Genomic DNA, 26,369 nt, shown 5'->3' on the forward strand with positions numbered 1-26,369 from the left:
GAGCAGTGGAAGTCAAAACAGAAAGCAAAGTTACTGCAGAATTTTCTCAAAAACTCATCTTTTCAAGCTGTTACAGCATCTTACTCTGCATAAGCTGGGAATCTCTGAGCTTCTGCATTGATATTTCTTTGAAATGGCAATGAAAAGCGACACAATCGGATTCTTGTGTGTTCAACCCAACCATGCCGGCAACGGGACCTGCACGAGGTTACACCAGAATGTGGTTTGTGCCAGGGGATGTGACGTCATTTTTGCTGCATGCTGTGTGAGTGACGGGTATAAAGTGTATAATATAGCAGAGACAGACAGCATGAGACTGGATAAAATGCATATTTTTAAAAATGAGGATCCGTAAAAATTAGCCAATATTTGGTTGCACAGCAGGTTATAAGAAACACATATGTTGTCATTGTTTATTGGTTTGAAATCATTCGTAAAGTTTCCACAATATCCCCAAGCATTTCGTTTGGTTTGTGGGTATAAAATAAAAAAAGTATTGAATGGTACTGTTAGCCATATTATTCGATCTACACTCTAAGGATTTTTTTTTTATAGTTGTGGAGGTATTGCAATAAAAAAAAAGGAATTTATTGGGTTTTCAGATTCTTAGATTCCATCTGGATGCCTGTCTTCAGTATGTGGATTCTGTATGGCTTCTAAAATTGGCAGAACAGGCTTTAGGGTTAGCATTAGCAGTGTGACATGGTGTAAAAAAAGGTTGGAGTGTGGGTTTCTGTTTACCAGGCTAAAGACATAGCTAGTATTAACGACCGAATGAAAATGGAAGTCTTGAAAGACACATTTTCTAAATATAAACTTTGATACTTTTGCACCTAGATAATCAAAAAAATAATATATATCTTATGTTGGGATCTATATATTGTTTTTATATGCAGGTATGCATTCTCACCTCGCACTACAATGGTAGTGGACTTCTTAGCAGGGTTTCCCACATTGTTGCTGGCCACGCAGCTGTAGACCCCCGCCTCATCTGAGGTGATGGCCGGAAGCGTAAGTGTGCCGCCCTTCACCACACTTCTTTGTGGCAGGCTGTCATTACTGCTGACCCAGGTGAGAATGGGAGGTGGCTCACCTCCAGTAGTGATGCAAACCAAGGATACTGTCTGTCCTGGATTCACCACAATAGGATCCTCTACCAGCAGTTTGATGGACGGGGATGCTGTGGAAAAAGAGAGCATCGATGATAGACTGGAGGAAGATGGACGGCTTTGGCAGTTATGACAGTTACAGAATAACTCAGCTGAGAAAATGCATGACAGTTCATCTTTCTCTTTCTACATCTTTCTTTTTTTAGGATATAATTATTTGGTTGCAATAAGCTTTCTGTGCACAAAAGTCAGTAATGATGTGGAGTACCTGTCTTATTGGTAAGTCTGAAGATAACACTGCGGTCAGGAATCCCACACACATTTCTGACAGAGGCGATGCAGCTGTAGTTAGCGTAGTCTTGGGGACGCAGATTCTTCAGCTTCAGAATCTTCGTTTCCCCCTGCAGCTCAGACGAAAAAACAACACTGGTATGCAAATGTGTGCAAAAATATGAACATAATCAAGTGAAAGGAATATAAAAAAATAGGCACTGGGAAGGAGATTACAAAGGCCAAATTGCTCCACAGAAAAGTCGATATTTATTAACACGTATGTAATTTTAATAAAGGCAGGTGAAAAAGTGCCACAGAGTTCAGACATTTGATAGTTAAATCTAAATGAAAATGATCCTGATGTTTTTCAGCAATGAGTGGATTACTCTCTAGTGAAAAGCCCTATAGCATTTTGTGCCACAGAGCTCCAGGAATACAGATGAGCACAGTAGGGGATCTCTCCAAAGAAATGGCTCGCCCATTGACAAAGTGCATTTGATTCCAACCGGGCCTGTCGACTATGAGCCCCACCCGAAATGTTACAATAAGGATGTAAATCTTTGATCTGGCTGACTCCAGTGTGTGGGTGCAGGGATGCGTTGGGGAGGGAATCAAAGATGAGTCAGCCACATGCTGTGGCAGCACACACAACGCTGCAATCACTCACGACTTTCACACCCTTTCATTTCTGGTGAGGCTCATGGATAAATTAATTGCATTAGATGAGCCATGGACCCAACATTTCGCTTCCTTTATTTTTCCGTTACCACTTTTGCTTTGAAGCGGATATCAGGGGAACGATGCCTATGGTACTGAGGTATTCAAAATGCAATTGGTGCAACTGGTAGGAAAGACAATTTGGAAAATGCAAGGGGTTGAAGCCATTAAACCAAAGTGGTCCGAGGGATTGATGGCCATATTGATGGACAGATTGAACACTAAAGTACATAAACAGCTTTGGGAATGAGACTTAATAGGTGTCTATAGAAATTTGGGAGGAGTGTGGTGTCTATCAGCTAAAAAATATGGCATCTCTAGCTTTGTTTTCATGCTTTAACTGCATGTTTGTGAGGAAGAAAAACTAAAATTGAAACCACTTGGGCTTAAGATGTTTGGTGGTAAAAATGACTTGAGGGTATTTTTCATGCAAGCAGCAGGACACTGGCTCTGGGAAAATATCTGAGGGAGATGAATCAAAAAAATGGTTACCACATTCTGAGATGTGGTAACCATTTGAGACACTTTTTGCCTTTTTAGATTTTTAATTCATTAATAAATCATCCACTAGACTGTTTGATTACCTACTTAAAAGCCTTGACACTCGGATCAAAATAATTTGCTAATTCCTCACAGGAAACACTAACATTTATACCTGCAAATCTGATACAGTAATAATGCAAACTTTCACCAAACAATGTGAATAAAAAAGGTCTTATCAGCCTCATTTCACATTCTTGTTGCTGGTCAAATTGTATCTAAGTGAAGTGAACTACATTAGGCCTGCGGTTGTAAATGTTAATAAGCAGTTAATAAATTGATTTTCTTTCTGACCTTTTCCATAAGCTAGCTGGACAAACAGTCGGTTGCAGTAGGCATCCTAATTAATTACAGCAAAAAAACAAAAAAAACAAAGGTTTTTTTCCACATCTTGGCAACTCCAACACTGATATTACAGCCCATCACAAATTAGAAAATGATACATTACGGCTTATTGTCATTTTATAGAAGGTAACATTTGAAAAAAGAGAATATCATAGCACACAAAAACATCAAATCCATAAGTGTTAATTATTCTAATAGCCTAAAATTGAAGCAGAAATAATGGATGAAGTGGATAATTGTGCTATTTTCGACACATTGCAGGCAAAGTTTTGCGGCCAGAGGGAAAACGTTACAGACAGCAGGACGTGGTTTCTACAATAAAGCCACACCTCTGCTCGCTTAATTATGAACTGGTTTAAAATGCCACTCCTGCATTTCTACAGCATCAGTGGGAATATAAAGCATTTTGCTGGGCTGGAAAAATTGTGCCAGAGTGAAGAAAGGAAGTCGTAAAGATAAACTTAACTAAAAATCCATGGATAAAAAAGGAAAAGGAGACAAAAGGAGACAAAAGGAGACGCTGCAGCTTTGATTTAGGTCAGTTACAAGTGATTCCCTGAATAGTCTGCGGAGAGTTCAGGCAAGTTCCAATATATTGTTGAAAAATAATGTTATTAGCCATTTATATGTGCAAATTACTTGGAGTTTAGTCAGGATTTATTTGGGGTTGGATTCACGTAATGCTAATCTCTGAGTTTTGGGTTGTGTTCAAATTTCAGACCCAATTAAAGCTTTAATAGAGGGCAGGATGAAGGAGCGAGGGAAGGAGCAAAGAGGTATGAAGAGCAGGATGGAAGGGAGAAGTGTCTTTTGGGGCCCGGTTGTGCAGCGTCTTCAGACTCCTTCACCCACTCTATTAGTTCCCAGCCATCTTTCTCCATTTGGCCAAACATCAATTTCACTTTTTTTTTTTTTTAATCTTTTTTCTTTTCCTCTTGCCACTTCTTAAGCCTCTTTTCCCCTCTCAGATGTCTTTTTCTCTTTGTCATAGTTTTGTATTCTCTCAGACGCTCCATTCCACATACAACTCACATCCAATTCGATCAATTAAACAAAAAAGAAAAAGAAAACTACAATTCCCTCACAAGTGGCTGAACAATCTCAATCAGTTCTTTGTTGACTGCACAAAATCCATTTTGGAACAAAGCTTCTCAATTTTCAGACTGTAAAGAAAATCCACTTGATCATCTGAAAGAACTGATTTGTGAAGAAAAGTCTTTCCGCAGCCTTTCAGCATCTGCAAATCCTTAATATGCATGTAACTCATGAAACTGGGTTAGTGAGGCTGGTACTGCACTCTAAGGTATGCAGCAGGGTTTTATAACAAATAGCCACAACAATAATGTTATTGCCAATACATAATCAAATCACCTAAATCAAATAGAAACACTATAATTACGTGACAACGTGCTGCGTTGATTCGATAATTAGCAACTGCCTCTTACTCATCTCGCTAGAAAAAAATGCAGAAAGGGTGTGCGGCTGTTGTGACAGTGTGATGTTGGGTTTGTTAACGCATTGTTAAATGAGGTCAAGATATATCATGATTTACATTTGTATGTGTATGCATCAGTTTTAAAGCTTTGCAGTACCTTTAAAAATATGCCACAATATGCAATAATACAGTGCATTACCGATATTAATAATGGCACTGCTAAGAAAGATGGTTTACTTTAGGTGCAGGGCTTTTTTTTTTTTTTTCGAAAGGCCATTTATATTCGTAATAAAGGCCATTGCGTAATTCATGGAGTGCAATGAAGCTTCACATCTGATGGCAAAAATAATACTTTGCTCTTTCTGTTTATTGCAACTGAAACCAAAACGCGATCCCATGGTGAGAGAGTAATATACTGTGGGAATTTCTGGAGAATTCCAAGCCTTTTTTTGTTTGTTGGTGTTTTCCAAAACTGCTTGATTTATAATGAAAATGTTTCTTTTGCCTTCCCATGGTTAAACAAACAGCACACACACACATGAAGGTGCCACAGCTGCGACTTAATTCTGGTCATGAGTGGATCGCTAAATAAATATGAGAGCACGCTGTGAGACAGAGTTTCAGCTAATTTAGCACCTGATAAACAGAGCTTGTGCTTTGCCTTCAGAAGGTTATTAAATGGTTTCAGATCCTCTGTACGGTATCAGCCTATTTGTTCTTTCTTTGTAGTCTCTGGGGGAGGGCACAAGGTGCATGTCTTAATGACAGGTTAGGCAAAACAAAATTCAAAGACTTTTACCAAAGGTTCACATTCAAATGCTAACAACATTAGACAACAGTCAGTAAAAAAAGACGGCTGTGGAGTCATGGTTGGAAACTTGAACCCATCTTGATGTGTTATGATGATGGTGGCAATGTCAGACAAATCTACAGACTGGTCTGTGAGCATCTGGCAACCCGAGCAGTTTTAAGTGGTTGCTGGAGGTTGCGTCAGTTGCTGGGAAAAATGCAAAAAATGCAAAATCCTCAATCATAAAGGCTGACAGACCCGTGACAACCACCTGTCACTATGGAAAAACATATGTTCTCCAGCTGGTTAAGAAAAAAGCCTCCTTGCGTTCGCTTTGGTCACGAGGATATTGCTGTGATCATGTTTTTAATGGAAGTGGTGGACTTGTCGAGCGTTGGTCAAGCAATAAAGTCGTTCTTCGTACAGCAAGTTCTGCTGTCTCTTTAAAAATGCAACACCAGAAATGTTGTCTTCAAGGTAAAAGTATCACCTTTTGTAAGAAGGGATCAGCACTAAATCATAACTTTGACTGAGAATGTAAACCCCGTCCATTTCAAGTTCATGTCGCACTTTATCAAGTTGTACTATCACTCAGCTAGTAATTAGCAAATATTTGCAGAAAAGCATGAAAATCAACAGACAACCTGCTAGCAACCAAAGCAGTCACGAGTGACAGCCAACCCCATAGGAGCCACGGCTAATTAATCAGAAAGCACGTTTCCCTAGTAACCAATGGTTGTATCACGTCCAATATGGCGGATAACCCGCGAGCCATGTCCACATGGTGTCACATAGGAAGGCGCCGTGGAAGTCTTTCTTGACATTTGCAAACACTTTGTTGATGAATTTGTTGTCTTGGCTATTACATTTGTTTCGTAATTCTTGGTCATACCATGTCCTTCTTTTAGACCTTTAAAATAGATCAACTTTCTCTACATGTGCCATTCATTTTAATTTGAGATATTCATTCAAATCACGTTCCTGTCGACTTACCTGTGTGAAAAATGGCTCATAGATCTCCACACCCTTGTCTGAGCCTTGCGTCAGGACCTCTCTCCCACGATGCCAGCTGTAGCGGACAGGCGGGTTGGAGTTAGCCACACAGCGCAGGAATACAGTCCTCTCATAGTAGAACTGTTCCTTAGCTTCTCCTATACTCTGGTGCACTGTCACCACCGGGTCATCAAGGTCTGTGAAAGGATCCCACACACACACACAGAGGAGGAAGGCATTAATAAACACTTTCCCATTTTTCACTAAACAACAAATCTATAGATCAATATGTTAAAATATTTCCAAAAAATAAATAAATAAATAAATAAATAAATATATATATATATATATATATATACATACATACACACACACACAATAATGGATTGCATTTATATAGCGCTTTTCTAGACACTCAACACGCTTTACAATTCTACTATTCATTCACTCTCACATTCACACACTATATTTTCCAGGGTGCTGTAGCAATAACAAATCTGTACCGTAACAGCAATCACAACTATAATCGCTCACAATACGCACTTCTTGATTGTGGTTAGAGGTCTGAGTGAAGGGGTCAGAATTCTCATTGCATTAGGGGGAGCCAGCAATCTGCATGGACTCGGGGGTCAACGTGAGAAAGGAGGTGAGAAGCCCACTACCTGAACTGTTTAAGTCAATAGGATGCCGCCCAAGGGCACATTGACTTCCCAGTCAAATCGAGCTGCTCTGTGCTCCAAGTCGCACTCCATTGTGAGCTTCAAAGACGAGAGAGGATGACAAATACTGTGCACAAAATGATGTTTGATGTCCATCACTTCAAAGAACACTGTTTGGCTGGCCTCTGATCTCATTCAGGCACTCTGTGATTTGACACATCTGTTACTCTACCCATTCCCTGACAGATCTGAAGGAAGTTTTACCCCAATACCAGACAGTTGGTTATTTGAGAAAGTGCCTGTCGTTGATTAAATGGATTCAAAGTTAATCATCTTACCCGGCTATCGCATTAAGCCTTGGCAAATGGTGTTCATCATAGCTGTGGTGTCTTTTAGCATGCTAATACTCGCCTTTTAGATTATGTCCATTTGCACGCTTAAAGAACGTGGGGAGCTAGCTGTTTCCCTTTCATCTCCATCCGAGATGCAATCAGTTTTTTCATGAGCAAAAAAAAAAAGAAAAGAAAAAAAATGAGGCAATTTAAGGAAAGGATGAGAGACACCCACGCAAGTTATTCTTCATCCTTAAAATTCTAACTGATAACGAGTGACCTATGAGGGGGGATATGATTGAGGGTGTTGATGGGGGAGTTAGTGTATCAGCCAATGTGCAACAAGGTGGATGACTGAGCTGGTGTTTTAATGTGTGAGCAAAAAAGCAAGCAAACTGCTCACGGTAAATACCCAAATATTTAATGATTATAAGCCTCTAGAGAAAAACTACACATGCTTTAGGTATCGTTAATGGATAAATTCATTCCTTTTAATTCTGCAGCTTTGGCCCACCCCTGGATTTGCAAAGGATCAGGTCCTAATCAAAGGGCTGTGGGCCACAGCATCCCTCCTGGACACACCAACCAGAGAATGCTGATTCCTCGGTTTCATTAAAGACATGTTCTGCCCTACAGCCCCTTAATCAAAATCTAGCAGCGGTCAATACTTCATCCAGGATCCATTACAGTGTCTCAGGTAAGAGCAATTACCTTTGGAGGGGTGGGGAGGGAAAAAAAAAGCAGGAGAGGGGGGTGATAACGCTCTAGAGAAGACAGAGCAATTGCAGGGCCATTTTAGAGGAGCAGATTGCTCTAAGTAAATACACTGATTCATTATAGAGAGGAGAAGAAGAGTATGAATCCTACATCTTATCTCTGACTCTACCCAGCGTCTGCCTCATCCGTTTCCTGCTACAAACAGTCAGTTTACCAACTGCGGCAGGAATGGAGTGATTCATTGACAGCCCTATCTACCTTGGGATACATGTGTCATTGAACATTGGACCTGATAGGAGGATGCCTTTTTTTTTTTACTTGGTGACAACGAAAGTGCCTGTATATGTGTATATTAGGTAAGGAGCAGTTTGAGCTATAAATAGGGCTGAAATGATATGCAGAGAAGGAGTGGATGCTAGGAGCGCAAAGAGATAAATATGGAAATATGGAAATGCACGCAGTGGATTAAAATTTGATGAATTTCAAACAAAATTCCACCTCCACCATCATTTTTTTTCTCCCCCCGTAAGGATTGTGCATGTGTGTGTGTGTGTGCATGTCACTCTTGTGCAATTAGCTTCTGAAGTCACGCTTGACTGATTGTGAAGCTTAAATCCCAGAGCCCACAGGAAAACTGCGGTGTACAAGCAGTCTGCGCCAGAGTTGTTAGGGTTTGTAATTGCAGGTTTATGGGTTCACAGGCCGGTAAATCTGCCCATGTACAGCTAAACGCTCTAGCGCACTAACCGTAGCATCACTCCCGCTCACCTCTATCAGCCATGACAAGTCTCCAAACTCTGGGTTTCTCTGTAATGGGAGGCGGGGGAGGCAGCATGATGCACAAAAGTGCGAACGTTAGATGCAATGTGCATGCGAGGCAGTGGAAGTCTCACAAGACGAGCATAAAAGGGTACAACGCTCGGTTTATCTTCTTTTTTTTTTAATCTTCTACACTGAAAAAAAACCTCAAATAAAACCCGACATGATGATGATATTCCCATTTGACTAGCAGAAATCAGATTTGTACTTTACAGGCCTACCAAAACATTTGTTGGACAAATAGGCACAAGTGAGTGGTTTGGATAAAAGAGAAATTGAAGACTAAAGAAGTCACTTCATTATCACATCAAACCATGGCTGCTTCCCTTTCATGTCCCCCCCCCCACTTACCCACTGCCAAAAAAAGGCAGACACCTACATGAAAACACACGTATTGCCCCACTCCACCTACACCAACATGCCACACACAGACGCACACTTTTTCAGTGCTGTCTCCTGGGTGCTAATCTAACGTGGGTTTGTCTATTTCTTCTTGGCTTTGATGTCTTTCACCCTCTCCACCTGACTTGCCAAAGTCACCTGAGAAGAGAGAGCCTATCAGGCTTCCGGGCTGTCAGCCATGAGCAACAGAGGGTGGCGATTAATTTCACCTAATCACTGTCCCAGCATGATTACCAGCGGGAGCTGCTGACCTGAATGACATTTGTGAAATGTCTTTCATGAGTGAAAACAGCTCTCTTATGTCACTGACAAGCTCTTTGCTTTTATTTTGTGCCAAGGGACCGTGAGCAAGTGCAAGAGATGGGTGGGAGTGGGGTCGAGGTCAGAAACTAACAGAAACAAAAGAAAGAGGAAAAAAAAGGCTTGGCTAGAAAGATATAGGATTAATGGACTGTTCTAAGGAGGACTGTTTCCGGGTCTGAATTAATGGCAATCCCCCTTTTTTTAAAAACAAATTTGGACAAGTAATCCTAAAAAAAATCCCCCAGAAACAAAACAATCTAAAACAAAAGAAAAAACAATAAAGTTATCCTGACATTTATCTAAGTCATAAACTTGGTCTTTAGACAGTAAGAGTGGTTGCTGAGAATGAGTCTGCCACCTGATTTAATGTCCATCAAGTATTCATGTCTTTGTTCATGTGCATAGCAAGATTTTTTAATACCCGCGAGGGCCCTTTTTTCCCTTAATGCTTTAGATTAATAACAATAAACTGAAACTATGGGCACGGAGGACTCTACATGAAATTTCTGTAATATTCTCAGGCTAATGTGTTACGCTTGGGATAAATATAGCGCACAAAGATCTAAAATTGTTGACAATATGCACTGTTATGTGTAAACACACATCAAATAAGTGAGCCCAAATACACCATGATATAGATGGTTTGTAATTACTGTTTGCTGAATGATGCACTTTATTGCATTTCATTTACGTGGGTCACAAGGTTAATAACCCACTTTAGTGATATATAACATTCATCTCATGCAGAAGCCTCTGATGGAATATGTGAATCCAGCATGTAATTTATTGTCAGAACATTTCCTTTCCCTCCATCTCTCAAACCCTCGGCAATAGTGACCTCTATCTCATTGCTACACTCCACAATAACTACCTCCTGCTAACTGTATCTATTTGGTGTCATCTGTTGCTTCACACTAAAGCGTGATTGTCGAGGCGGATGGATGAGTTTGGCGGGAGGCTGAGGGCATGATGCATCTATTTCTGCAATAAGTCCACTCTGACGACGGCGCCTGTGTAGCAGAGATATCTCAGTAAACTGAATATCATTCTCTGAGACATGAGATATGAGCGTGAGCAGTTTCATGTGCTGCTCTGCTCTCAGTGCTGTCGGGGGGATGAAAGGAGGGAGAGGAGAGAATCCACTGAGAAACTCGTTCAGACGCGACGGTGTGGCATACACATTTCTGTGCCGAGAAACAAAGAAACAGTGAGTGGACACACTGCAAAATGAGAGTCAGTCAGAAGCGTAATACCCACGTGGCTAGATTTCCAGTGATGTTAAATATCTAAAGGCTGTTGTGACAGTTTATGGCTTGTTATATGTATACTTTACTAGCTGCAGTGCACAGTGATAAGATGAGGCTGCGTAGGTTCCTTTTTTATTTGGCTAAACATGAGGGTGGAGTGATGTCTGCTTGGCCAATGTTCCCTCAACATATTCAGCAGACCATTGTGCAAGTTGCATTTAAAGAGGGCAGAGGTATTTCTGGTTCCAGTTTATTCAATTTCTTTTTTTCATATGGCAGATATAATTTGTACTTTCTCAGTTCTGCAGCAATATGCATTCAATGACAGTCCTTGAGCCCACATAATGATTTCCACCACAGAATGTGCTGGTTATTCATCTTTTAATGAAGGTCTCCCTGAGGGCAGGTCACAGTCATTCAGTACTGGTTGTTGGCCTTGCTTGTTGTGTACAAAGACATCTCATCATATTATGTACTGTAGATTATGGAATCCATAAATGCATTAGAAGCAGAGTTAAACTTTCTGGCACAACTTTAACTACTTTTCAGGTAGGTAAAGAAAATAAAATCATAACGAGTTAAAGCTCCTGCAACACTTGTAGCAAACAGAACAACATTACCGACTGACTGATGGCTTTTGGCTTCATCATTTGCCCAAATAGTTATTCTGAACTAGTTGCCCACACAGTCTTTCTCAAACAGGTGAACCGCTACCATATTTCTTTCATAAGTCTTTCTGACTTGCCGTGTTACTTATTAATGCTTAATAGTTGTGAGTTATTTCAACAGGTGTTTTGGTTATTCGTACACAACCCTTGCTCCTTTAGCAACTATCTGAAATGTGAGGCTAGGATTAAAATTTAAAAAAAGAATACATGTTTAAAAAAAATTAATTCCTCACTTTCAGAATTGTCTATTGTGTCTTTGTAGAAATGAATCTACATCAGATCTGTAAAACTGCTGCTGACAGCTAAATTCCTGCTAATAGCCAAACTTTAGCCCTGTGAATGTATTGTTAAAACTCACACTTATTACACACAATAGTGGCAAAGATGTAATATTATTTCAACTTGTAAAGCTGTAGAGCAAACTAAAAGAGGTAAAAGTAAATATATACATTAAAGATTTACTATTCTGGTGAGTTCTTTGTGGGGGGGATTTTTATCAACTAATGACATGCAAACTCTGCCTTTTGTGCTCTCTGCGATAAACCAGTGATTCTCCTAAAATGTTTGGGAAAAAATGATGCTCTGACTTTGTCCATTGTGCAGAAAAACGATAGGATAATCTACAAAATACTTTATCTCATTAAGGCATGAAGGCTTCCTCCTGTTTAGCTTGAGATTTGTTTGGGCAGCATAAAATTGTTGTTATCGACTGTGTTATAGAAATAGACTCGCTTTTTCCTGTCTTTAGTCTTACTGATAAACAGGCTGTAACATTAACTTCATGTTCACTTTATAGAGCAAGAACAATAACAATCTTATCACCGAGTATCTTCAGCGTGAAAGCATACAGGTGCATTTGCATTGATGCAGAGGATTAATAACAGTGCAAATATGTCACACACAACTATGGGTACCAATTTAAATTTCAGGGTTTTTTCCATTTAAGTCAAACCTTTGACTTCTATTGTGACATCCATTTAAAGAACTTTTAATAAATTTATTAAAAATCAAGTGTTTAAAGTCAAAGCCAGTAAAGCCAGAAAATTTAAAAACACACTTTTGAAAACACATCTAATAAGCCATTTCTGAAATGAATGTCAGTGACATTTACCATTTTGATTTATATTTAAAAAAAAAATACTTTCAGCTTAAATAAAATTTAAAAATTAGACCATTCTTGTTTGCTAATGACGTACATAAGGTCATGTGTTCTTTTATTTCTTTTTCTGCCTTGACAGCATCAGTCACAACTCACTTAATTGACGTCAGTTCATTTAAAACATTTTTGCCTGGATTGTAACTGGCACCTAGAAATATGAGAATAATAATAATAATGACTTTTAAAGAATTAAATAGGCAAAATAGGCTTGCTGCCAATTATATGAAGAACTTGTTAGTCTCCCATGTGTCTGGCACTTACTTACATCTGGGCTGCTGGTTATTCTAAAGTTTCAGCAAGTAAACAAAGATCAGCAGGCCTTTATCATTAGAGCTCTCAAACTGTGAACAGTCTGGCCAGTCAAGTCACAATGTCGACTTCTTTATTGTCTTTTTAGTTTCTTTTAAAAACGTTTTTATAGCTTTCACAACCGTCTGATAGATGGCAATGTTGGTTTTAATTTTCTTGTACATTCTTACTATTTATCTTATTTTCTTTTATCCATGTCTCAGACTTTTTAAAACATTTTTCCTTCTGTGAACCTCTTTGTAACTTTTAGAAAAGTGCTTTATAAAAAATAATAATTATCAATACTTACAAATAAATAGCAGGTTTTGTTGTGATTCCATCTGAAGAACAGTAATAAATATCTAAAACTCATTTGTAATAAAAACACTTCATTAGGTTCATTAGGTCAGATAGCTTTATGTGTGCTATTTTACGCCACTATGGGACTATAGGAATATTTGAAATGAAATATAATCAGTAGGTCAGTTATTGGCGGTCACAACAGCTGTTTTATTAAACTGTGAAGGGGCACATCTTTGACATTGGGGGGTTTATAGCTGCTTCACTGCTGTCTCTGCCAGGAACATTAACCCAGCTAGACATGCAGGGTTAAGGCTTATAAAGGGCAACACACCACCCTTGCCATGGCACTTCTTTGGCATGCCTCTGTGGCACTGACTAACAAGCATTGAATTATTCATTAAGTATTTCAACATCTCTGCGTTTATTTGAAATTAAATTTGTACTAGGGGACGGGGAGGAAGTGGCTTTCCTCTCACTTTCTCTATGAAATGTCCCTTACTGGCTACCATTCTGCCTTAGGCTACATATGCGCTCAGTCTTTTTCTCTCTATCTTGAGTCATCATAGGATATACATTAGGTATCAAAGTAATGGTCTTTCAGGCCACAGTCATCGGGTCTGGTTAAGTATAATTACTGCCAGTTGAAGTAGCAGTGCAGCCTAAGTGAATATAGATATATAGATTTTGATAATGTAGCATGATGGTGAAAAAAAATCTATTTTTATTTTCTATAAGAGCTTATTTATAAACGCTGCATAGCTTGAAGTCAAAGCTCTGAAAACAGATTATGGTTAAGTTTACAGAGAAGATGCAGTTTTCCTCCAGCAAGAAAAAAGCCATCGTTCATTTTAACTGTGCTATTTAAACTGTTGCTTGAAGAGAGAATCTAAAGAACGCTACAACTCGATGTCCCTTAGAGACAATGCTTTTCCAATTATGCTGCGCTGCGCTGTCATGTCTGTAGGTGTAAGACCAGCGCCTGTTTGTTCTATGTACTCGTGGACATTGCGTGTGATAAATGGAGGGGCATACGTCAGCAGCCTGACTGAAAGGGCTGCAACCCCTCACTTCCTCCCGGTGATGGAAATGGGGAAATAATGAGGCCTATTTCTGCTCTGTGTGAGCAGTGTTTGTGTTTGTATGTGTGTTGGGGGGGTAAGGAGTAATGAATCTCCTCTTCATCCTCTCCCTTAGACACTGGCATCTGCCTCAGCCCATCTCCTCTCTAATTCATCTCCCAAGGAAAACAAGCAGGCCACAGACCACTGATCTAAACAACAACACCTAGAAAGCCACCATTAGAGTTGGAGGCAAAGCATCAGTGACATGATGGAGTTCTTTTCTGGTTTGAGCCTAATGACCTTCTCCTGTGTTCGGTTTGGACACCCAAGGAAGGTACATCTTTTGTGAACGATGATTTGAAAGCATGTTCTCTAAATAAAAAAAAAAAGTAGAGCATGGTAGCAGTAGTTGGACAGCAACAAAGAAGTTGAAAAAATAAAAAGCTTATTCAAGTAAAGCAGTAAATGCCGCTTTTAAGACATGTTGTAGGCGACATGTGTGTATTTGTTGGGGAAGACAAATGACCATTTCAGACAAATGAAAGAGCACTGAATAAAGCAAAATAAATCAATGTGACCTCTATTTGCGAGCCCAAGAAGAACATTATTACTATTAGGATTTGTTGTATATTGGATATATATTGATCCAACACTAGGGAAATATGATATTCCAGCTAAAAAACAGAGATATTCCTATTTATGTATTTCATTTTGGATTTTTACATCAAATATCATGATACATCAAATATCATGATACATGAATATATCTGAATAGGTATTATTCTTAGAAACTATTGGTTGGGCTAACTGAGGAGATATGGATTTCAACTGACCTTTAGTTTGTTTGTTGGAAAAAAATTACTCAGTTATTAACTATCTAAGCCACAGCACTTAATCACATGCATACTTGTGCTAAAGTATCACGCCATGAAGTTTCATGTTTTTATTAGAAAAAAACCACTGAATCTCCGATAATGACCACTAGGGATGGGTATTGATAAGATTTTCACGATTCCGATTCCATTTTCGATTCTGTTTAACGATTCGATTCTTTATCGATTCTTTTTAAAAAAGGAGAACACTAAGGTCGATTAGCTCAGAACTTTGTTTTTTATCTTCTCTTTGAATAAGATAGAAATTTAGGAGTAACATGACCTTACAAACCCAACAGTGAGATCTTAAGAGATCCACAGCCTACGGCTCTTCAATGGGGTGTCACAGGGTCCCCAGGAAAAAAATTGTAAATGTAAAATAATAAAATAAATATTCGTCTGTAGCAATAACAAAGTATAACATAAATTATTCAGTAGCAATTACACAAGAATATCCAGTAATGTCCCTGCCTACAATTAAACACATTCACTTACTGAAAATCGGGAGCATCTGCTGCGGCAAATGGGTGCAAGCCTTTTACCACAAACTTAGTCACTGCTCGGTGACATTCGTCTATCCTGGCCTGAAAGGAGACGCTACCGGTACACTGCAGCGAGAACTGCCAGCATCTGAGCCAGCCAGACTCTGTCTGTCTCTCTCATCATGGTCACCTAAATGCACAGTAATGGCAGGTTTTGTAATAAGGCAGATCGCGCTAACATAATATACACTGTTAGTTGATTATTTACCTGCCGCAGTAACGGGAGAGGACGCGCAAACGCTACCGCTGCTGCTGGTTGAGATTCACGAGTCCGGAGTGGAATTAAAAACACGATATTCATTTAAGGTTATCGCGTGTTTTGTGAGCAAATGCTTTTGCATATTCGTAGTGTTTCCTCCCTTAAATGAAATATCTACTTTGCAAGTATTGCAAGTTGCCCTGTTGTCATCCGTTCTCATAAGGTATAACCAAACTTTTGAGCGTTTGAGCCGCTTACGCGCCGTGTTTCCTGCCAGGTAAATGACACAACGTGGTGACTGGAATCGATAAGGGAATCGTTTGCAAAAATGGCAAACAATTCCAGGGAATTGAAACAGTGGGAACCGGTTCTCAACAAGAACCGGTTTTCGATACCCATCCCTATGGTAGGAGTATCAAATCCAAAAGCATTCAGAAATGAGCATCTTGTGAAGTCAAATCCTTTCGAAAGCACATAGTCGTTAGTTTTTTTTGTTTTTTTTTACATTTCAGATTGATCTTTTACTGCCTTAATGACAAATAACAATGTCCGTCCCTGCAGACAACATTACGTTATTCACAGGATGAATAAAAAAAGTTAAAAAAATGAATCCAAGGTAACATAATTATCATGTTGATTTTTTAACTTTATATTTAGGTCTTTTAACTGTTTTGTTTTTTTAATGTTTCCATAAACGATGGCTGTAAGATAAACAGCTAGCTGTCATCTGTTGCCTTCTCCTCACCCAGAGAGATGTTAAAAAACAAAAAGCAGATCAGAATGAAATTCTACAAGGGATAATCACATTAGCATACACAACACAAACACACTGCAGTATGTTTTAAGCTCCTGATGGCGAGAAAAACAAAGCCAAGAGATGAGGTTGACTTCACTACTCTGATTAAGGGCCCCTCCCTAGAGCGAGTCCTTGAAAGAGTAATGGGCAGTCATGAACTGGCTTTACCTCCATTAACCAAACCAGCAAACATTTACATAATGTACACATAATGTGTTGATTCATTCTGTCCTGATTCAAACAAGGCTCAGATAACTCACTGCAGCTGTATCGTGCTATTCATCACACCAGGTCATTTACATCCAGAAGCACTTTAAAGGCACTGCACATATATCTTGATGTACATACATTATGGGATCTTTTCAGAAAACTATACAGGTACATATGTATCCACATCACCTCATATCATAGGCTCATAGATCATGTCACATAGAAGGACTAAGATGGAGCTCATCAGCCATTTCTCGTACGTAACTTTGCTTTTAGTTTCAAAGGGATGATGGAAATTCAATTTAGGGGTTTATTACCACTGTCATGTCAGACACTGGCCATGGACTCAGTATGTTCAAAATTGAATATAACTGACTATATTTTGTGTATAGTTTGTATAATTTGTGTATTGTGTCTGTTTTGTGTATGTCTGTATCTCCAAGAACAAAAAAACAAATAAAATTCAGGGTCATGCCATATAATAAGCACAATCCACAGAGAGGGTGATGCCATAGACTTTTTCTATGGATTAATGAATAATATTGAAGCTGGCTCCTGTAAATCTGCAACGTGAAGTAAGTACTGATTTTAGATGATGTGCCTCTACTAATTAGTATTCATCACCACAAATATGCTGATTGTTTTTAACTGACTGTATCTTTTCTTCTAAATTTTTAATTTTGGAAACAATAAAAATAGTCACTATCTAATGATGACTTATCTTAACTACAATATCCTAAATTCCTACTGCATTTTCCTATGTTTCCATATATTTTAAACATTACAGCGTTTGCGTACTGTTTAGCAACATATCCAATAACGACAGCTTACATGGAAGCAGGAACAGGTACTATGTAAACCACATGTAAAAGGTACATATGGTATACAAAGGATATGCTATAGGTTCTATGACTCTATGACTATCTGTGTGACAGATGAGCTATCCATAATAGCCATTTGCTATCCTTTACTCATCCTGTCTCAATAATGGAGACAATTAATAATCATGAACAACCACAAAACTTATTGGTGCCATGTGTGTCAAGCAACCCTCCCACTTTTGGCTGATATTGATATTAATTAATACAACAACAACAAAAACAACAAAACTCAGAGGAAAGATACATGCAAATGGCTGTAAGCGACCACGCAACCACTGCTCTGTGTTTTAGCACTTGGATTACTATCAGAGGCAGGAAAAGCTTCATTAATCTAACCAGTTATATACTTAATTGCATTTTATGCTGTCTTTATGGACACTTTGTTTTTTAATAGATTTGGAACTTGGGGAATGAAGCTGTTTTAGGACATCCTGAAAAGCTATTTGCCCCTTACATCTATCCATCTATCTATCCATCTATCCATCTATGTGCACCTTGGTTAAACACTGCAATATGAGGACAGTGTTTCATTCCCATGTCTTTATAGACCATTTTCTTGTAAAAACCCCGACTTTCTGTTTGATACTTGCACGCAAGGTTAGAAACATTCAAAAGTCAGCCAGAGATGCTTTCACCCATTTCCTGGATGTTCTCCAGAGATGATAAAAAGGATATGTAGATCATTTGTTTTTATCAGTAAACAGTCAATGTAATGTTTTAATGTAATGAGAAGAGGGTCCAACACTTAACAATTGTCAGTTCTTTCAATCTCGGTTATAACTCAACCTATTGAACCTGCCTCCAGCACCTACTGCATCCAGCTGAACCCATTAATCCATAGGCTCCCCTGAGATCACCATCCCACACACTTCCCTCTGCCCATACCCAAATAAATTACCTAGTCACTTTAGAGGAGCCTCTCCTGAGTATATAAATGCAAGCAGAGAGGGCAAACATGGGTAATGAAAGGATATAGGAGTTAATAGGAAGTGCATAAGCATCACTCAAAACTCAGGTTTTATCACCGTTGTCTGTTTTTCTGAGTTAACTTTTTCTCCAGAATGCCTTTTCATGCTCTTGCTCTACATACACATTTACACCTTTCAGCAAGGCAGCCTGAATAAGACACCCAATGAAATAGCACATGCCAGTTTTACTGACCAAACTGGATAAAGAAAAGCCAGCACGTCCACAAAACAAACACCATCAGCTGCTGTTTGGTCTCTGAGCTCCTTCATGAACTCCATCGAGGAAAAGCAAACATCAAGCAGACACATTTCACCAAGTGAGCCCACCCTGCATGCTGCTGCAAAGTGTTGCACAGCTGAGGAGGCCTATGCCAAGACAAGTTAAGCCTTTTGACATGTTTGTGAGTCAGGACCTCACTGGTGAAGAGTGTGTTCATGCATAAGTGTGTGCTTGAACCCAATAGGAAGCATCAATTTTTGTTTCCTCTCACACATGAGACCATGTCACACAAAGACATGGGTGCATACTTAGTGCTTCTCACATGTCGAAAATTATTCAAGCTCAGTATTAACTCCAAGTCCATGGCGACACACACACACACACACACACACACACACACACACACACACACACACACACACACACACACACACACACACACACAGTGTCCTTATTAAAATTCGTTGGCTTCTGCATCAGTGCTGTAGAGTGAGGGCTGCATAAGTCCTTCCAAAGATAACACAGAGAAAGCAGGCTATTGTCTCTTTCTAATCCTTTTGAATGAATACCGGGAAAAGTGAAGCTGCAAGTGGACGTTTCAGTGCAATGACATCTACAGCCCAGTGTTTGCACAGAAAACAGGTGTTGTCTGACAACATCAAAATCATTTGCACAACATACTTAGGCAGTGCAAAATACTTCTTTCTTGTAAACTCTGGAATTCTTTCCCTTCTCTGTATTGCATTTTTATATGCTCAATTTATTCAACGCTTGTTTAAAATTGTTTAGAGCAATACATTTTGCCAGGGCAAGCAAGGCTAGCAGTGCTTGCTCAGGGAAATTTAAAAACATGTGTTAATTAAAACATAAACCTTTTAGCAATCTCTCTCCGTAAAGCTCTCCGTGCATTTTGTTGCATGTTTGCATCCTTTCTGTAAATTACTGCTATCTCGTGGCCACATTTGGCTATTGTCTCTAGAAGCTGCCTTGGCCAAATTTAGCATGTTAGTAACAGAAACAGAGTGCAGCAAGACATAGAAGGCTGTCAGTTTACATAAAAGAATAAAAGACCAGCAACACAAAATCAGGAAATGGCATATTTCAGGAAAAGCTGACCTAGATGGAGGAGATCTAAAGACTAGTCATTTGTTTTACATTTGATCATTTGTTGGATTCATTTTAAATGACTGTGAGGTAAATCTGACAATGACTGTTTTCTGATTTGCATATTAATAATTTTTAGAATTATATTACTTTTTATTCCAGATATAACCAATGTATCAACTGCTCCACAGTGATCAAAGTGAGACCAAAGTGATGCCTTCAGATAACCTGATTTAGCCAAGACTAGACTTAAATTATGTAAAAGGCACAAGTAAGCTGCAAATCTTCACAGTGGAAGACATAGCATCTAGGCAAGGGAAAATATATTTTGTATTGTAAGCTTTCTGGCTTCTGTGCCCTGATTTCTATTGACCAATCACATTTGAATAGACTTTGGTAGCATGTAAATAAACACTGCAAAAGGATTGCAATTGCCTAAACCATACTGTCTGATGCTGAGATACATTTTTCTTTTCTTTTTGTAATACACATTTGTAAACAATAATTGCTGGGAAAACACTGAAATTTTGGCCTTGATATCGGTTATTAAACCAGAAAACCTAAACAAATGGGTCTCTAAAGACTTTTAGATTTCCCATTGGCACTTTGGGAAAAGGAGCATACATTTATTGACCAACTACCATGAAAAGGAATAGACCAGACTCCAAAAGTTCTTTCTCACAGTTTGTTTTTTGAGCAGCCTCTTCAATGTACATTTTTCCTCAGCTCGCCTTCTGGCCAAATCTCGTTTAGATATATTGTGCTGGTGATGGTCAATGAACTCCCTGAGCCTGCAATAAGCTGCCCCTGAAGAACTCTTAAGCTCTCCTCGATCAGTCACTCAATGAAACATTAGATGCTGCAGCAAAATTAATGCAGCTGAAATTAAATGAGAACACTGAAAAGACTCCCCTTCAGGAAAAAGAAGTGAGCATCTTAAGCTTAAAATCGATCAGTGTAGGAGTTGGGCAAGGTTCTTTATTAACTTTGCAGAGGACCTTCCCCATAGACCCAACTGTGGACAAACACAACTGAGGTGTCAGCAGGTATAAAATGTGCTTAGATGGACTTCTGAGCCTTGTAAATACATTAGCTTTGAGCTGGGTATATAGCTAATATCAGCTCCTCCCAGCTGGAGAGGGCAGTTATTACCATTAATTATCCCTTCCTCATATTGTCCGCTGTTCACAGAAAACTCTAAAGAGAACTTTTGCGTTTCTCTGTCATTTTATTTTCATGTATCTGTTTCATGAATCTACATTTAATGTTTTTGTTTAAATCGAAATTTATTGAAAGAAAGCACAACAGGGTGAGGCTGTGTGTACAGAGGAGGGAAGCATGCTCACTGATCTAATAAAGATACACATATAATATAAGATTTCGAGTGCTTCTTTTGAAAATTGAAAACAGGACCCTTGATTCCAACCAGCAGAAGCTAAATAAATAGACTCAGAAGAAAAGAGTAAAAAGGAATCAGCTGCAGAAAGATCATTCAGGTTTTAAGCCTCTCATTGTAAACCATGCTGGGGCCCGTGTCTCGTCATGAATACTATCTTTCCTTTACAACAGAAGTGATATAGTCCATTATTGCTGGTGTTATTTGTCAGATGTAAACAAACGAGTATGAAGACAGACATGTAAGATGCAGCTGAAACAGAAAGCAAATATAATTCATGGCTTTATTGTTGTGAGGTCCGGAGCCACAATATCTATTTTAATACTAATCAGAAATTGTAGCTGCAAACCACTAAAAGCAGCGTGTACTGCAGAGGGCAACAAATTAAATTCACCCCCAGGGGACAGCTATAACGTGGCTCTGTAGAAATGATGTGCTTTTACTGGATGCGCAACATAACACATTTCTTGTGAAATACAAACATGCTGTGTTACAAGGCCAGATGCAAGGAGATTACAAGGACAGCAAACAAATGCCATGATCTAAAATATGCATGGAATATTCCGTGTGAGTGTGTGTGTTGTATAAATGACCAAATTACCATAACCAATGGACATTGTCTATATATTAAACTATGCATACTTATTCACAGTAGCCAGCTTGTTTCATTTACATCGCTATCATTCACCAATGACAATCATCAGTTTGCTTTCAACAGCAAGAGAACTAAGGCTGCAAAATACCGTATGATGAAGCTGGATGAGAACCCATGCCTTTCTATTATGCTAAGGTTGTGTCTCCAGTCTGTCTCGGGCTTCATTTCCACGTCTTATCCTGCACCTCTTTAGTGCAGCCAAGGTGAAATAGTACACAGAAGGAACACGGTTCTAACTGTCAGCAGCTGAGATGCATTCAGCCCCATCCTCCTGCACCACTAAGCCCTTCCACAAGCTTTCTAAACAAGTTTCAATTCCACAACTTTTGCCAGTGTCAGTCCAAATAAACAAGTACAAGAATGTAGCCCACATGCTGAAAGGGAATAAGACAGAGACATGAAAGAAGAGTGAAAAGGAGAGCAAGTTAACAATGTACTCTGTATTTATGTGGGGGACATGAGAAGAAAGCACAGAGAGGGAGAGAGAAAGAGAGGGTATATAAAGGGGAACTGGATCACACAAGATGGTGCCTCATTTATTCATTGTTCAGTCATGCATACTTCGAAGAAATTATGCTTCTTTCATAAGTTGAAAAATGAGCAACACTTTTTGTGGATTTGGGGCCTCAGAGCATGCACGCTAAATGGAGAGCATCAGTGAAACTGTTTTAGACACGCGGTATTACCATAAAAATGTATATTCATCATTAACATTGTTTTCTGAGGGTAACTGTTAATCAACAGAAAATTATGAGACACTATTTAATACCAATAGCATTGAGGAACATTTGGCTCCATTTGGGACATGAAAGACTGTCCTAGAGTGTATTCCTCAACTGGTTGTGAGTGTTTGATGCTTGTTTCTGGCAGTCACTGTGAAACTGATTCCAACAGCCTCGTTCATGCAGACCTACAGACCAGTCAGTGACCACCCTGGGAAACACTGGTTACTAGGGAAAAGTGTGTATTCTGCAATTGGTTGGCAAGTTGGTTGCTGTAGGTAGGTTGACAGGAGTTGCTAGCATGGAATTGGCTGCAAATAGGTATACAGTGCTGCACCACAAACCTCCTTGTGATTGCTTTGGTAGCTAGTAGGTTGCTGCTGTTGCCAGTAGTTTGCATGGAAGACATCGACTTGATATGTCTGCGATCACCCGCAAACTGCTTGCCAAGTGGTAGCAAAACTGTTAAAAGAGAGGATTTGCCTTCAAAGTAAAAGCTGCATCGTTTGACTTGGCTGCGTTGGTTGTAGCGATAATGCACAACTCTTACTTTGAAGGCTATCATGCTCTCATTCTGACATGTATTACACTTATTCAGCAATCACAACAGAATGGGGAGTAAATGGTGAGCATTTGTAGACAAGTTAGGATTTTCCTTCTTGGGTGACTCTTGTTGCTACTGTGCTAGGGTTTTGTTTTGTTTTGTTTTTTAGGGGATAAGAGGTTTTCTGCACTGTATGGAACAACAAACTGCAATGAAGGGCATTATGTGTCCTTGAGACTGAGTGCTTAGAAATGCCAATTACTTTGTACTTCACAATAAAAGTCAGTTCCAATGTTATAAACAAACTTGGACAGGATTATTTATCACAAATGATTTTCAAACTGTTTTACTAACCGAACTATGGCAAATGTATGCATTGTTAACATCCCAATGTTTTACCAGTGCATGCCAGCCTGAGCTTTTCTAAAGTCATGAGGCAGACTACAAGAAGGCTACTCTGTAAAGCACAGCACAAAAAAGACATAATCAAGTAGCTATGAAGTCATTTTCAATGAAATGTTCCCTGCTAACGCAAATTAAATCAAGCACTCGTATAATGTTGACACATAAAAAAAAGAATTTTTACTGTAAATATACTGCCTCAAATCACTGGCATCAATGCAGGGAACTGCAGGAGTATAAATCCTAACTTGTGAAAAAGTGCCTGGAATTATTGTAGGTGTTGCTGGAAACTAATCAAGAGCATCACTACCTTTTTCTTTCCTCTGTGATTGAAAATGATATTTGGAAACAAATTAAGGACACTGGGGTCATTTATTTTCAAAGATACAACATTTTTTTCCTTGCAGTCTGGCATATAAAAAGGAGAGGAAGGGACTGAGAGCTGCTGAAATCAGTGAGGCAGCTTGGAGATCTTTCAAAGGCACTAAGCAAGTCATTTTAAATGTATCTCAGTAGAATTTCATGAAGCTCAAACAGTAAGACAAGCTCTTAATTATGGCATGACTACAGATTTCTTATTGAACATTAAGTCCAGATTTGGCTATCTTTGCACAAATAAGTAGGCTGGAGGGTGTCTGATGGAGGGCAGTGACTGCTATTCCTCATCATGAAGTGAAATAGGATAATCACTGACAAATCAATAAAAGCAATAAAGTTAAGTTTGTTATGTTTGCTTAATGAATGCTAATGAACTTTTCGCATTTGTCATGCAGCTGCTTTTAAAATAAAGAATCTGCATGTACAATGACTGACTTTACATCTAAGTAACATTCTCAGGAGAGGAAGAAGAAGTTCTGTTCTTATGCACTACATCATAATAACTACTTTTTATTCACAACAGAAATATGGAACATTGCTATTTTTGGGCTATGCATCTTTGTATCGTTTCATCTGTTCACCAGCTGTCTGTGTTAACATTTTGCCTTATAAATTAATACTGCAACACCTGTTTCATTTTACATTCTAATTTCTTTGCAGGATAATAAACTGATTCAATTCTAAAGCATACATATATGCTGTTCCAGGCAAGCAAAAGGTTCTTTAGTTGTATGTTTTACTACACCACTACGAGGCTGGCATTGCTGCAAAATCAGGACTGTGAACAGAAACATTTTCAGGGTCATGGCTGTCTGGAATCTTGCCAAAATAGAATTACACTGAACAAAAATATAAACGCAACACCTTTGTTACTGCTCCCATTCCCCATGGGATGGACGTAGAGACCTAAAATTCATTCCAGATACACAATATAACCATCCCTCCCAAACAGTGGTCACAAATCAGTCCAAATGTGTGGTAGTGGGCACATCTGCTATATTGAGATAATCCATCCCACCTCACAGGTGTGCCACATCAGGATGCTGATCTGACATCATGAGTAGTGCACAGGTGTACCTCAGACTGCCCACAATAAAAGGCCACCCTGGAATGTGCAGTTTTGTCTCACAGCAAAATGCCACAGATGCCACAAGCAATGAGGGAGCGTGCAATTGGCATGCTGACAGCAGGAATGTCAACCAGATCTGTCGCCCGTGCATTGAATGTTCATTTCTCAACCATAAGCCGTCTCCACAAGCGTTTCAGAGAATATGGCAGCACATCCAACCGGCCTCACAACCGCAGACCTCGTGTAACCACACCAGCCCAGGACCTCCACATCCAGCAGGTTCACCTCCAAGATCGTCTGAGACCAGCCACCCAGACAGCTGCTGGAACAATTGGTTTGCACAACCAAACAATTTCTGCACAAACTGTCAGAAACCGTCTCAGGGACGCTCAACTGCATGCCCGTCGTCCTCATCGGGGTCTTGACCTGACTCCAGCTCGTCGCCGTAACAGACTTGTGTGGGCAAATGCTCACATTCAATGGCGTCTGGCACGTTGGAGAGGTGTGCGCTTCACGGATGAATCATGGTTCACATTGTTCAGGGCAGATGGCAGCTGAGAATGTCCCAGTTCTTGCATGGCCAGCATACTCACCGGACATGTCACCCATTGAGCATGTTCGGGATGTGCTTGACCGGCGTATACGACAGCGTGTACCAGTTCCCACGAATATCCAACAACCTCGCACAGCCATTGAAGTGGAGTGGACCAACATTCCACAGGCCACAATTGACAATCTGATAGACTCCATGCGACGATGTGTTGCACTGCATGAGGCAAATGGTGGTCACACCAGATACTGACCGGTTCTGGGTCCTCAGACCCCCAATAGCGCAAAAAACTGCACATTCCAGGGTGGCCTTTTGTTGTGGGCAGTATGAGGTACACCTGTGCACTACTCATGATGTCAGATCAGCATCCTGATGTGGCACACCTGTGAGGTGGGATGGATTATCTCAATATAGCAGATGTGCCCACTACCACACATTTGGACTGATTTGTGACCACTGTTTGGGAGGGATGGTTATATTGTGTATCTGGAATGAATTTTAGGTCTCTACGTCCATCCCATGGGGAATGGGAGCAGTAACAAAGGTGTTGTGTTTATATTTTTGTTCAGTGTAGATGGAAGAATAAGGGTCTATTGGTCAATCCTTAGCAAGGTAACACAGATACAGTCTCTGATAGTCACACCTCTGGGCAATTTACCATTTGCAGTCTGCCGCACTTGGACTTCTTTGAAACCAGGAAG

General features: G+C 39.5%; 1 protein-coding gene across 1 annotated transcript in view; it reads right to left on the reverse strand.

Moving 5' to 3' along the window:
* Nucleotides 1-26,369, reverse strand: part of LOC113037404 (MAM domain-containing glycosylphosphatidylinositol anchor protein 2) — a 190,602-nt gene that overhangs the window by 82,292 nt on the left and 81,941 nt on the right. Inside the window, exons 4-6 of the mRNA XM_026194431.2 lie at nt 6,203-6,399; nt 1,378-1,510; nt 911-1,180 (exon numbers count right to left, since the gene is read on the reverse strand). Of these exons, the coding sequence (XP_026050216.1) occupies nt 911-1,180; nt 1,378-1,510; nt 6,203-6,399 (600 nt within the window). The remainder of the gene's footprint in view (nt 1-910; nt 1,181-1,377; nt 1,511-6,202; nt 6,400-26,369) is intronic.

Source organism: Astatotilapia calliptera, chromosome 15, assembly GCF_964374335.1.
Source record: "Astatotilapia calliptera chromosome 15, fAstCal68.1, whole genome shotgun sequence".
Classification (NCBI taxonomy): domain Eukaryota; kingdom Metazoa; phylum Chordata; class Actinopteri; order Cichliformes; family Cichlidae; genus Astatotilapia; species Astatotilapia calliptera.